General features: G+C 58.5%; 2 protein-coding genes across 2 annotated transcripts; both read right to left on the reverse strand.

Moving 5' to 3' along the window:
• Positions 1-652: 652 nt before the first annotated feature.
• LOC142067876 (feather keratin Cos1-1/Cos1-3/Cos2-1-like) lies at positions 653-958 on the reverse strand. The gene has a single exon (XM_075116873.1). It carries the CDS (start codon positions 956-958, stop codon positions 653-655), a length of 306 nt encoding a protein of 101 aa, XP_074972974.1.
• A 6,638-nt stretch (positions 959-7,596) lies between these two features.
• LOC142068048 (feather keratin Cos1-1/Cos1-3/Cos2-1-like) lies at positions 7,597-7,902 on the reverse strand. The gene has a single exon (XM_075117240.1). The coding sequence runs from the start codon at positions 7,900-7,902 to the stop codon at positions 7,597-7,599; it is 306 nt and encodes a 101-aa protein (XP_074973341.1).
• Between the last annotated feature and the right edge of the window lie 4,749 nt (positions 7,903-12,651).

The following is a 12,651-nucleotide window of genomic DNA, read 5'->3' on the forward strand; positions in this document are numbered from 1 at the left end:
GCAGCCCTGACGGCTGCTGGCCCTACAGGAGCCAGGGACTTCTTGCCCAGCTGCAAGGGACAGTGTCCTGAAAGGAGCCCACTGCCTATGGCTCACCCTCCCCTTCCTCCGGGAATGCCGATGGCTCTCCTTCGTGCCCGCAAGATCTCCCCAGAGCGACACCTCTGTCTCTGGACGGCGGGGAGAAGGACCACGCAGAGTCCCACGCTGGGATGCAGCAGAACTTTAATGAGGTCAAAGAGGGAAAGGGGGTCCTCTGAGTGGGGGCCACAGTGCAGAGAGCAACAGGGGTAGCTAGGAGTCTTTGCCCCTTGCCCAGGGCGGCGTTTGCACCGGGCATCTGCCTGCCTGCTCCTGAGGGGGAGAGGGGCAGCGGGTCCATCCTCGCGTGGGGCTTAGCAGGTGCTCACAGCCCAGGGGCTTAGCAGAAGACAACAGAGAGAAGAGAGAGGGAAACGAGAGTGAGAAACAGGCAGGTTGGACAAGGGCCATGTTTTCAGAGAGCCCTGGCGCGCCTCTTCCTGCCTTCCTTTGCAGGCGGAGCCACGGATGCTCGGCCCCCCCTGAAAGCGAAGGCCAGGATCTCCGTGCTCCGTCCATTACCGTCTTCTGGGTGCCTGGGGGTCCTTCTGCGGGGCCGCCTGCAGCAGCTTTAGCAGGGGAGGCATGTTCTGCCACAGTAGCGGCTGCAAATGCCAGAGAGGTCAAAGCCCCCGGAGGAGATGGGCACTCCCTGAGAGCTGAGGATGCTGCCAACGGCAGCGGAGGTGGAGGATCCCACAACGGTGCTCTGTGGGAAGGAGCTGAGGATGGGGCCGGGCAGGGTCACCACCACGGGGGAGGGCTCGATGACGACGGTGGAGTTCTGGCACTGCCTGACGCAGGGCTCGTTGCAGCTGTTGGCCAGCGGGGTCGGGCCGCAGGGCTGGCAGGGTACACAGGGGTTGTAGCAGGACATGTCTCGGGGCGGGAGGTGCACCTGGGAGAGAGAGCAAGAAGGAGCACGGGGGCGCGTGAGCAGCAGCCTGCCCGCCCACCTCGAGGGAGACAGGGCACGTGCTGGGCGGGGAGCCGGAGGCTTTGCAGGGATGTCCACGCGCCTCTTTGCCTGTCCTCCCGGGCACCATGCAAAGGGAGCCAGGCCCACAAAAGCTCTTCCCTCAACAAGAGCCCAGGTGGCCCCTCAGCCCAAACTCAGCCCCTCTCCACGCCAGACCTTCTCCCCGCTTCCCCTCCCAGGGGTGGCAGCCCCAAGCCCCGGTGTCGGACAGAGCTTCCAACTCACTTGCTTCCGAAGGAGAAGAAGGGGAGTGAAGCGGATGAGAGAGTGAACGGCTGCGATGGCTTTTATACTGGTCCTGCACTGGCCCAGGTCCAGAGGAAGCTTCTGCGGAAGTAGTAATTCTCCAGGAAGCTCATCTGAAATGCAAAACATCCCAGCTAATGATACGGGCTGTTTTGGTTTTCTGCATGGCTGCCCTTTCATTTCCTTGTTTGGCCGCACCCACTCCCCCTTGAAGGTGATGGCTCCTTTTCAAGCGCGGGACTGGGAGCCCCAGGGATTCCTGGGACAGGCGCACACCAGTGCCCGCAGAAGAGGAGTCCCAAGTGCCGGAGGGGTCGCGTGCAGGCTGGCGTCATTGGCCTGGGGCACTCGTGTGGGCTTCTTTGCAGCCCCATTGGCAGGAAGGGTCCTGCCACTCCCAGCCCTGCAATCCTCGCCCAGAAGGCCAAAGGGCTCCCGAGCCGGGCGATGTGCCACGTCCCCTTTCTCCCACCCTCCAAGCTCTCTCTGATGGCTGCTGGACGTTGTCTCGGCAGGCGGGTGGTCAGCACTGCTGCTTTTGACTCTCTTCCTCCTAATGCTGCTCTGGGGAGGCCTTTGTGCACCTGTTGGGCCTCCTCCTTCGCTCTCTGGGCTCCCTCTGGGCGCCCCCTGCCAACGCCAACGCCAACGCCATCAGTGTGCCTGGAGCCTTGTCCTGCCCCAGGGTGCTCCAGCCCAGCCCTGCCAAGGGGCTTCCCCGTGTGTCCTCGGCCGAGTCCACAGTTGCCCATGTGTAGGCAGGGCTGCTTGCCTGCCTTGCCCTCGTGTACGCACTGGAGCAGCGTGCGAGGCAATTCCACAAAAGCATGAGGAAAAACTCTTTTACTGTGAGGGTGGCCAAGCCCAGGAGATACTGCCCAGGCAGCTTGTGGAGTCTCCATTCTTGGAGATATTCAGGACCACACGGGGCAGTGTCCTCATCAAACGGCTCTCGTTGAGCCAGCTCCGAGCAGGAAGGTTGGACCTGACCACCTCCAGAGGCGCCTTGCAACCTCAACGGTTCTGGGACTGAGGGCCTCGGTGATCTGCCGCTCATGAGTCACGAGGCTCAAGATGCCGCTGCACTCCCTAACTGTGGAAAGCACAAGCTGCTTGCGCAGCTGCGTGGCCCAGCTCTTCCCACTCACAGTCACGGCCTACGACCGATCTGTTGCTATGTGGCAGCCCCAGGGGTCCCCGGTGACACGCGAGGGAAGGTCTGTGCCACTGCGGTGGCAGGCCTGAGGGCTGGGGCCACTCTCCCCTTGTTGGCAGCCGTGGCACTCACCCTCTGTTTGCCCAAGCGCAGCCCCAACGGCATCGGCTGCTGCTTCTGTGAGGTACCGCCCACGCTGGCCTGTGCTGAGAGCTGCTGGACTGGTGTGCTCCTTGTCTCCAAAGGCAGCACTAATTCCCTGGTGTGCAGCCTGGCCTCGCTGGGGCCCTGTGGGGTGACTCTTGCGTTAATAGTTGGAGTCTGAGGAGTGGCTAGGGGGAGACCCTGCTGTTGAGTCACGAGGTTCAGACAGGACCCCCTTGCTTTCTGGAGTCCTTCTCAGAGAGGATCCTAGCTGCGGCTAAGTCCAGTCTTCGTCTCAGGCTTGGTCAACGGTTTATTTTCCAAGAATGGTAGATGTAACCACCCATCAGAGTATTTGTTGTTAGTAACTAACTTGGCAGCTGCCCAAGCCGGTCGCGTTCAGTGAGAACGATCACGGCTAGATGAATGAGTAGTGCAATTTCTTAAAGCAACAGATACACAGGTTCTTTGGAGTACCGGTGATAAGATTGCTGGTTACAAGACACGCATAAATACCAAAGATACGAGTACGCTGCTGGGCTACAAGTATGCTAAACGAATATGAGGCGACTCTGTGCAATGGCTATTTACAGGGCGACTCCGATGCCTTAGAGATTGACGCAGAACAAATACGAAGCGACTCTAATGCGTTAGAGATTGAAAGTGACTGTGTGGAGGTTTCCAGTCTTACCCAAAGGCGTCCCAATGGCGGGGAAGAGAGGCTCAGCCCGTCGGCCGATCCCAGAAGTCAGAGTGGCACGCAATGGTATCTTCCCTAACAGCCTTTTTCTCTTAACCTATTCTATACTGTTTTTCAACCTTTCAGGTGGATCTTGACAAGCTCAGTCATACATACCTTTGTTATGATTGGTGTAGAATTTCCTCTCTTTGCTTTTAAAGGTGTAGGCTAGAAAAATTCAAAGCGCATGCCCAGTGAGGGGTGGTTGCACCTTAGAGGCGGGTAGCTTTTGGGATGGAGGTGTGTTTTGGTATTGTAATGCTATTATATTGAGCAAAGTTCATGAAAAAGACAGCATTTTGTCAAAAGCAAGGCAGACTGTCGGCTCAGGGTAGCAGATGTGCGGTGTACTAGTTCCGTGGTACCTCGTGTTCCAATTTATCACAGAGCCTGGCCAAAGGTGCAGTGTACCAGCTCCATGGTCACAGAGCCCAGCCAGATTTGCAGTGTACCAGCTCCATGGCCACAGAGCCTGTCCACGGTGTCTCCGCACCACTTCACCCTCCGGACAAATCCTCTTAGATTCGGTACACCAAGTTCTCCTGGCATTGCCGACATCTAAGGTTACAAACCTAGGGAAATTCCATGGAATGGATTCCTGACCCGGCAACTGCACCCTACCCTGAAAGCGTCTTCCATGCTGCAACTTTTCTAAAAACATAAGTTTAATTTCTAAGTCACCTATAGCGACTATTCCACAGTGATTCAGCTCTCCACCAGGGCACCAGGTATGAGAAGGAGGATGCAAGGCAGCTGCCACTTGGCTGTGGCTGTGCCGCTCTTTAGCTGTGGTTGTGCCGCTCTTTGGGCCATGGCCCCTGATCCTCACCCGCCCTCCCTAGCAGCCTGTCCCGGGACAGAGGAGTGTCTGTCTTCAACAGTGCTGGTGCTGCCTCTCCTCCAGCCACTGGTCTAGAGACCAAAGAAACACAAGGTGAGGGAAGTGCTTAGAAAGTCGGGAACAGAGTGGTACTGGCCAGCATGTGCAAGGATGGTGGAAGGGCTGGGAGCATCCGATTGGGGAAAGTTTCTCTCTGGAGCAGGGGAGGTGGGGTGGAGAAGGAGGGCTTGCAACAACAGTGGAGAAGGATCCACATGCTGGATGGGAAACATGTGGAGGAGACAAAGCGAGGGAAGGCAAGGCAAGGCAAAGCGAGGGAATGTGAAGCAAGGCAAAGCGAGGGAAGGCGAGGCGAGGTGACGAAACGCAGGGCAATGCGAGGCGAGGCAATGCAGGGTGTAGATCTGTCTTGACTGGAGTCTTACACGCGTTGTCTCCATCCGCAGGGATCCCTTGGCTTTTCTTGACACAATGCCCCTGTGGAAGAGCCACACGCAGAATTACTCCGGCAAAACAAACCATTTGCAGGCAGTACGTGCGACTGCCTTGATCACAGTGTACATGGCTTCTGTGTGGAACGACTGGAGGTGCGCTCTGGGGGTGCGAGGCGGTGCAACCCAGCTCATGCTCGCTTGGGACTTGGTTGTCAGTGGTAGGGCTCTGTGCGCACCTCATGCTACAGTCAGTGGGACCAACTGGTGAGCAAAGTCCATCCCAGTGCAAACGACTGCTCAGAGGGGGAGAGCTCTGTGAAGAGGTTTGCCAGCTGCTCTAAGGAGACAGGGCTCTCTGGGTGAAATCGCTGGCGTTTGCTCTAAGTTCTGCCTGGCAGCCCCTCCACTTTGTGGGGACGGCACCTAGGTAGTTACGATGGAAAAAGACATGGAGAAGTCAAGAAGAGGAGGAGCTGTCCTGTTGGTGGATCGCCGCTACAGTCCACGGCTGATCGATTATGCAGTACGGACAGCTGTTCCCTTGGGATCCCGTTGACAATCTTTCCACCATTCCCAGTGTGCTGCCTTCCCCTCCTCCATACAAAATACAACCGGCATCATGGGTGGCAGCTTCAGCCCAGTGGCCTTCTCTCAGGTAAGAAAGACAGACTCGCCGTGTGTGCAGAAAGCCCTGGGAAGACGCACGCAGAGATGAATGTCCCGAGAAGTGCTGGATGGAGTGGGCGAGGTAGAGATTGGCATTGGTGTCATCAAGCAGGAGAAAAGCAGCACTGCTCGGCATGGTGCTCTGGCAGAGCCGCTGCCCTGCCTCTGGCTGTGCCCTGGGCAGCCAGAGAAGCCGACCAGGGAGCCTTTTGCCCTGCTGGAGATGGCTGTGAGGGTTGTGTCCGTGGCCGCCTCCTTTGTCTCCTTCTGCCTGAGCACTGCAGTTCCGGTTCTGGGAACTGTCAGCAGGCTCCTGCCTGCCTGTCTTAAAGCTGCGCAGCTCCCCTTGGGCAGCCTGGCCCGGAGTTTTACAAGAGGCAGCAGTTTTGCAAGCGGGTATGAGCGCCTGCGAGGATGTTCAGGGCCCTTGTGGCCGAGAGGATTTGGAAAGGTCGAGCTGTGGCCTGGCTGCACCAGGAGGAAGCTCCCAGCACCGGAAACCTGGTCCTGGCACCGGGGAGCCTGGGGCCCAGCACAGGTGGCACCTTGATTCCCTTCTTTGGCCAAGCAAGTGCTTCAGCCTCGAGGCGATGCGAGTAGGAAAGCTCCCTGGGGCAGAGGTGTGAGAGCCCAGGCAGCCCCCTGGAGCGTTCTGCTCCGCCCTTTGGGCAGAGGTTTGGAGGCGGCTTTGAGCTGGCAGAGGGAGGAGAACACAGGAGCTGGCCCCCTTCCTGGGAGCTCCCTGGGCAGCCAGAGGAGCGTGGAGCCTGACGCGGTGCAGGTTTACCCGGCAGCCTTGGTGGGACTGGCAGAGGCTGTTGAGACGCGGCTGTCAGGCTAGGGAGGAGCAGGGCAGTGGGTCAGCGGGACTGTCAACGCTGGAGGGGGAAGAGGGGAGTCCTGACCCTCTGGCGAGGACGGGAGCTGTCCTTCTGGGAGAGGGGAGGCTGCAGATGGCACGTGGCAAAGGATGGGAGACGTGATGTGAGCAAGGGGCGTGAAAGGGGGCGCAAGAGTCTACACGCCCCTTTTGCAGGTGACGCAGACCCTCCTACGTACTGTTTCTGCATGCCTGCCTAGAGAGACAGAGCGTGAGCTGTCTGGAAGCAGGACCACATCTGCACTTTGAAACGCCGCCTCTTCTAGCTGTGCTGGAGAAGATGCTGGCTGGGGCTGACTGGGGATGGACGAGATCCCTGCCAGACCTACAAGGAAGGCTAAGTCAATGCAAGGAGAGCTGAAATGCTGCAGAAGCACCGGCTTGTAGTTGGAAGCCACAAAGGGAGGTGGGCGAGGAATAGCCCACCTCGCTTCCTCAGCTGAGGGGGAGAGAGGCTGTAGGTGGAGGTGTCTTGTGGTCGGAGGTGCACTGGGGAGAGATGGCAGGGAGGAGCACGTGAGGAGCAACCTGTCACACAGCCGCCGCCACCGCTACCGCAACTGCCGCAGGGAGAGGGGCCCTCCTGAAGCAAGAGCTGCCAGCCAGGGAGGCCTCACAGGTGCTGCTGGATGCAGAACCAGCTCCCAGGGCCACCAGCAGCAGCAGGCAGTGCGGCTGGGGAGATGGACACCTCACTCGGGCAGTGGTTGGGCTCCCCGTCATCTGCAGGGCGTGCTCGAAGGCTGAGGAGGCCATCCGTGGGCAGGGATGCAGCAAGGCAGCCCTGACGGCTGCTGGCCCTACAGGAGCCAGGGACTTCTTGCCCAGCTGCAAGGGACAGTGTCCTGAAAGGAGCCCACTGCCTATGGCTCACCCTCCCCTTCCTCCGGGAATGCCGATGGCTCTCCTTCGTGCCCGCAAGATCTCCCCAGAGCGACACCTCTGTCTCTGGACGGCGGGGAGAAGGACCACGCAGAGTCCCACGCTGGGATGCAGCAGAACTTTAATGAGGTCAAAGAGGGAAAGGGGGTCCTCTGAGTGGGGGCCACAGTGCAGAGAGCAACAGGGGTAGCTAGGAGTCTTTGCCCCTTGCCCAGGGCGGCGTTTGCACCGGGCATCTGCCTGCCTGCTCCTGAGGGGGAGAGGGGCAGCGGGTCCATCCTCGCGTGGGGCTTAGCAGGTGCTCACAGCCCAGGGGCTTAGCAGAAGACAACAGAGAGAAGAGAGAGGGAAACGAGAGTGAGAAACAGGCAGGTTGGACAAGGGCCATGTTTTCAGAGAGCCCTGGCGCGCCTCTTCCTGCCTTCCTTTGCAGGCGGAGCCGCGGATGCTCGGCCCCCCCTGAAAGCGAAGGCCAGGATCTCCGTGCTCCGTCCATTACCGTCTTCTGGGTGCCTGGGGGTCCTTCTGCGGGGCCGCCTGCAGCAGCTTTAGCAGGGGAGGCATGTTCTGCCACAGTAGTGGCTGCAAATGCCAGAGAGGTCAAAGCCCCCGGAGGAGATGGGCACTCCCTGAGAGCTGAGGATGCTGCCAACGGCAGCGGAGGTGGAGGATCCCACAACGGTGCTCTGTGGGAAGGAGCTGAGGATGGGGCCGGGCAGGGTCACCACCACGGGGGAGGGCTCGATGACGACGGTGGAGTTCTGGCACTGCCTGACGCAGGGCTCGTTGCAGCTGTTGGCCAGCGGGGTCGGGCCGCAGGGCTGGCAGGGTACACAGGGGTTGTAGCAGGACATGTCTCGGGGCGGGAGGTGCACCTGGGAGAGAGAGCAAGAAGGAGCACGGGGGCGCGTGAGCAGCAGCCTGCCCGCCCACCTCGAGGGAGACAGGGCACGTGCTGGGCGGGGAGCCGGAGGCTTTGCAGGGATGTCCACGCGCCTCTTTGCCTGTCCTCCCGGGCACCATGCAAAGGGAGCCAGGCCCACAAAAGCTCTTCCCTCAACAAGAGCCCAGGTGGCCCCTCAGCCCAAACTCAGCCCCTCTCCACGCCAGACCTTCTCCCCGCTTCCCCTCCCAGGGGTGGCAGCCCCAAGCCCCGGTGTCGGACAGAGCTTCCAACTCACTTGCTTCCGAAGGAGAAGAAGGGGAGTGAAGCGGATGAGAGAGTGAACGGCTGCGATGGCTTTTATACTGGTCCTGCACTGGCCCAGGTCCAGAGGAAGCTTCTGCGGAAGTAGTAATTCTCCAGGAAGCTCATCTGAAATGCAAAACATCCCAGCTAATGATACGGGCTGTTTTGGTTTTCTGCATGGCTGCCCTTTCATTTCCTTGTTTGGCCGCACCCACTCCCCCTTGAAGGTGATGGCTCCTTTTCAAGCGCGGGACTGGGAGCCCCAGGGATTCCTGGGACAGGCGCACACCAGTGCCCGCAGAAGAGGAGTCCCAAGTGCCGGAGGGGTCGCGTGCAGGCTGGCGTCATTGGCCTGGGGCACTCGTGTGGGCTTCTTTGCAGCCCCATTGGCAGGAAGGGTCCTGCCACTCCCAGCCCTGCAATCCTCGCCCAGAAGGCCAAAGGGCTCCCGAGCCGGGCGATGTGCCACGTCCCCTTTCTCCCACCCTCCAAGCTCTCTCTGATGGCTGCTGGACGTTGTCTCGGCAGGCGGGTGGTCAGCACTGCTGCTTTTGACTCTCTTCCTCCTAATGCTGCTCTGGGGAGGCCTTTGTGCACCTGTTGGGCCTCCTCCTTCGCTCTCTGGGCTCCCTCTGGGCGCCCCCTGCCAACGCCAACGCCAACGCCATCAGTGTGCCTGGAGCCTTGTCCTGCCCCAGGGTGCTCCAGCCCAGCCCTGCCAAGGGGCTTCCCCGTGTGTCCTCGGCCGAGTCCACAGTTGCCCATGTGTAGGCAGGGCTGCTTGCCTGCCTTGCCCTCGTGTACGCACTGGAGCAGCGTGCGAGGCAATTCCACAAAAGCATGAGGAAAAACTCTTTTACTGTGAGGGTGGCCAAGCCCAGGAGATACTGCCCAGGCAGCTTGTGGAGTCTCCATTCTTGGAGATATTCAGGACCACACGGGGCAGTGTCCTCATCAAACGGCTCTCGTTGAGCCAGCTCCGAGCAGGAAGGTTGGACCTGACCACCTCCAGAGGCGCCTTGCAACCTCAACGGTTCTGGGACTGAGGGCCTCGGTGATCTGCCGCTCATGAGTCACGAGGCTCAAGATGCCGCTGCACTCCCTAACTGTGGAAAGCACAAGCTGCTTGCGCAGCTGCGTGGCCCAGCTCTTCCCACTCACAGTCACGGCCTACGACCGATCTGTTGCTATGTGGCAGCCCCAGGGGTCCCCGGTGACACGCGAGGGAAGGTCTGTGCCACTGCGGTGGCAGGCCTGAGGGCTGGGGCCACTCTCCCCTTGTTGGCAGCCGTGGCACTCACCCTCTGTTTGCCCAAGCGCAGCCCCAACGGCATCGGCTGCTGCTTCTGTGAGGTACCGCCCACGCTGGCCTGTGCTGAGAGCTGCTGGACTGGTGTGCTCCTTGTCTCCAAAGGCAGCACTAATTCCCTGGTGTGCAGCCTGGCCTCGCTGGGGCCCTGTGGGGTGACTCTTGCGTTAATAGTTGGCGTCTGAGGAGTGGCTAGGGGGAGACCCTGCTGTTGAGTCACGAGGTTCAGACAGGACCCCCTTGCTTTCTGGAGTCCTTCTCAGAGAGGATCCTAGCTGCGGCTAAGTCCAGTCTTCGTCTCAGGCTTGGTCAACGGTTTATTTTCCAAGGATGGTAGATGTAACCACCCATCAGAGTATTTGTTGTTAGTAACTAACTTGGCAGCTGCCCAAGCCGGTCGCGTTCAGTGAGAACGATCACGGCTAGATGAATGAGTAGTGCAATTTCTTAAAGCAACAGATACACAGGTTCTTTGGAGTACCGGTGATAAGATTGCTGGTTACAAGACACGCATAAATACCAAAGATACGAGTACGCTGCTGGGCTACAAGTATGCTAAACGAATATGAGGCGACTCTGTGCAATGGCTATTTACAGGGCGACTCCGATGCCTTAGAGATTGACGCAGAACAAATACGAAGCGACTCTAATGCGTTAGAGATTGAAAGTGACTGTGTGGAGGTTTCCAGTCTTACCCAAAGGCGTCCCAATGGCGGGGAAGAGAGGCTCAGCCCGTCGGCCGATCCCAGAAGTCAGAGTGGCACGCAATGGTATCTTCCCTAACAGCCTTTTTCTCTTAACCTATTCTATACTGTTTTTCAACCTTTCAGGTGGATCTTGACAAGCTCAGTCATACATACCTTTGTTATGATTGGTGTAGAATTTCCTCTCTTTGCTTTTAAAGGTGTAGGCTAGAAAAATTCAAAGCGCATGCCCAGTGAGGGGTGGTTGCACCTTAGAGGCGGGTAGCTTTTGGGGTGGAGGTGTGTTTTGGTATTGTAATGCTATTATATTGAGCAAAGTTCATGAAAAAGACAGCATTTTGTCAAAAGCAAGGCAGACTGTCGGCTCAGGGTAGCAGATGTGCGGTGTACTAGTTCCGTGGTACCTCGTGTTCCAATTTATCACAGAGCCTGGCCAAAGGTGCAGTGTACCAGCTCCATGGTCACAGAGCCCAGCCAGATTTGCAGTGTACCAGCTCCATGGCCACAGAGCCTGTCCACGGTGTCTCCGCACCACTTCACCCTCCGGACAAATCCTCTTAGATTCGGTACACCAAGTTCTCCTGGCATTGCCGACATCTAAGGTTACAAACCTAGGGAAATTCCATGGAATGGATTCCTGACCCGGCAACTGCACCCTACCCTGAAAGCGTCTTCCATGCTGCAACTTTTCTAAAAACATAAGTTTAATTTCTAAGTCACCTATAGCGACTATTCCACAGTGATTCAGCTCTCCACCAGGGCACCAGGTATGAGAAGGAGGATGCAAGGCAGCTGCCACTTGGCTGTGGCTGTGCCGCTCTTTAGCTGTGGTTGTGCCGCTCTTTGGGCCATGGCCCCTGATCCTCACCCGCCCTCCCTAGCAGCCTGTCCCGGGACAGAGGAGTGTCTGTCTTCAACAGTGCTGGTGCTGCCTCTCCTCCAGCCACTGGTCTAGAGACCAAAGAAACACAAGGTGAGGGAAGTGCTTAGAAAGTCGGGAACAGAGTGGTACTGGCCAGCATGTGCAAGGATGGTGGAAGGGCTGGGAGCATCCGATTGGGGAAAGTTTCTCTCTGGAGCAGGGGAGGTGGGGTGGAGAAGGAGGGCTTGCAACAACAGTGGAGAAGGATCCACATGCTGGATGGGAAACATGTGGAGGAGACAAAGCGAGGGAAGGCAAGGCAAGGCAAAGCGAGGGAATGTGAAGCAAGGCAAAGCGAGGGAAGGCGAGGCGAGGTGACGAAACGCAGGGCAATGCGAGGCGAGGCAATGCAGGGTGTAGATCTGTCTTGACTGGAGTCTTACACGCGTTGTCTCCATCCGCAGGGATCCCTTGGCTTTTCTTGACACAATGCCCCTGTGGAAGAGCCACACGCAGAATTACTCCGGCAAAACAAGCCATTTGCAGGCAGTACGTGCGACTGCCCTGATCACAGTGTACATGGCTTCTGTGTGGAACGACTGGAGGTGCGCTCTGGGGGTGCGAGGCGGTGCAACCCAGCTCATGCTCGCTTGGGACTTGGTTGTCAGTGGTAGGGCTCTGTGCGCACCTCATGCTACAGTCAGTGGGACCAACTGGTGAGCAAAGTCCATCCCAGTGCAAACGACTGCTCAGAGGGGGAGAGCTCTGTGAAGAGGTTTGCCAGCTGCTCTAAGGAGACAGGGCTCTCTGGGTGAAATCGCTGGCGTTTGCTCTAAGTTCTGCCTGGCAGCCCCTCCACTTTGTGGGGACGGCACCTAGGTAGTTACGATGGAAAAAGACATGGAGAAGTCAAGAAGAGGAGGAGCTGTCCTGTTGGTGGATCGCCGCTACAGTCCACGGCTGATCGATTATGCAGTACGGACAGCTGTTCCCTTGGGATCCCGTTGACAATCTTTCCACCATTCCCAGTGTGCTGCCTTCCCCTCCTCCATACAAAATACAACCGGCGTCACGGGTGGCAGCTTCAGCCCAGTGGCCTTCTCTCAGGTAAGAAAGACAGACTCGCCGTGTGTGCAGAAAGCCCTGGGAAGACGCACGCAGAGATGAATGTCCCGAGAAGTGCTGGATGGAGTGGGCGAGGTAGAGATTGGCATTGGTGTCATCAAGCAGGAGAAAAGCAGCACTGCTCGGCATGGTGCTCTGGCAGAGCCGCTGCCCTGCCTCTGGCTGTGCCCTGGGCAGCCAGAGAAGCCGACCAGGGAGCCTTTTGCCCTGCTGGAGATGGCTGTGAGGGTTGTGTCCGTGGCCGCCTCCTTTGTCTCCTTCTGCCTGAGCACTGCAGTTCCGGTTCTGGGAACTGTCAGCAGGCTCCTGCCTGCCTGTCTTAAAGCTGCGCAGCTCCCCTTGGGCAGCCTGGCCCGGAGTTTTACAAGAGGCAGCAGTTTTGCAAGCGGGTATGAGCGCCTGCGAGGATGTTCA

This window comes from Phalacrocorax aristotelis, chromosome 23, assembly GCF_949628215.1.
Source record: "Phalacrocorax aristotelis chromosome 23, bGulAri2.1, whole genome shotgun sequence".
Lineage (NCBI taxonomy): Eukaryota > Metazoa > Chordata > Aves > Suliformes > Phalacrocoracidae > Phalacrocorax > Phalacrocorax aristotelis.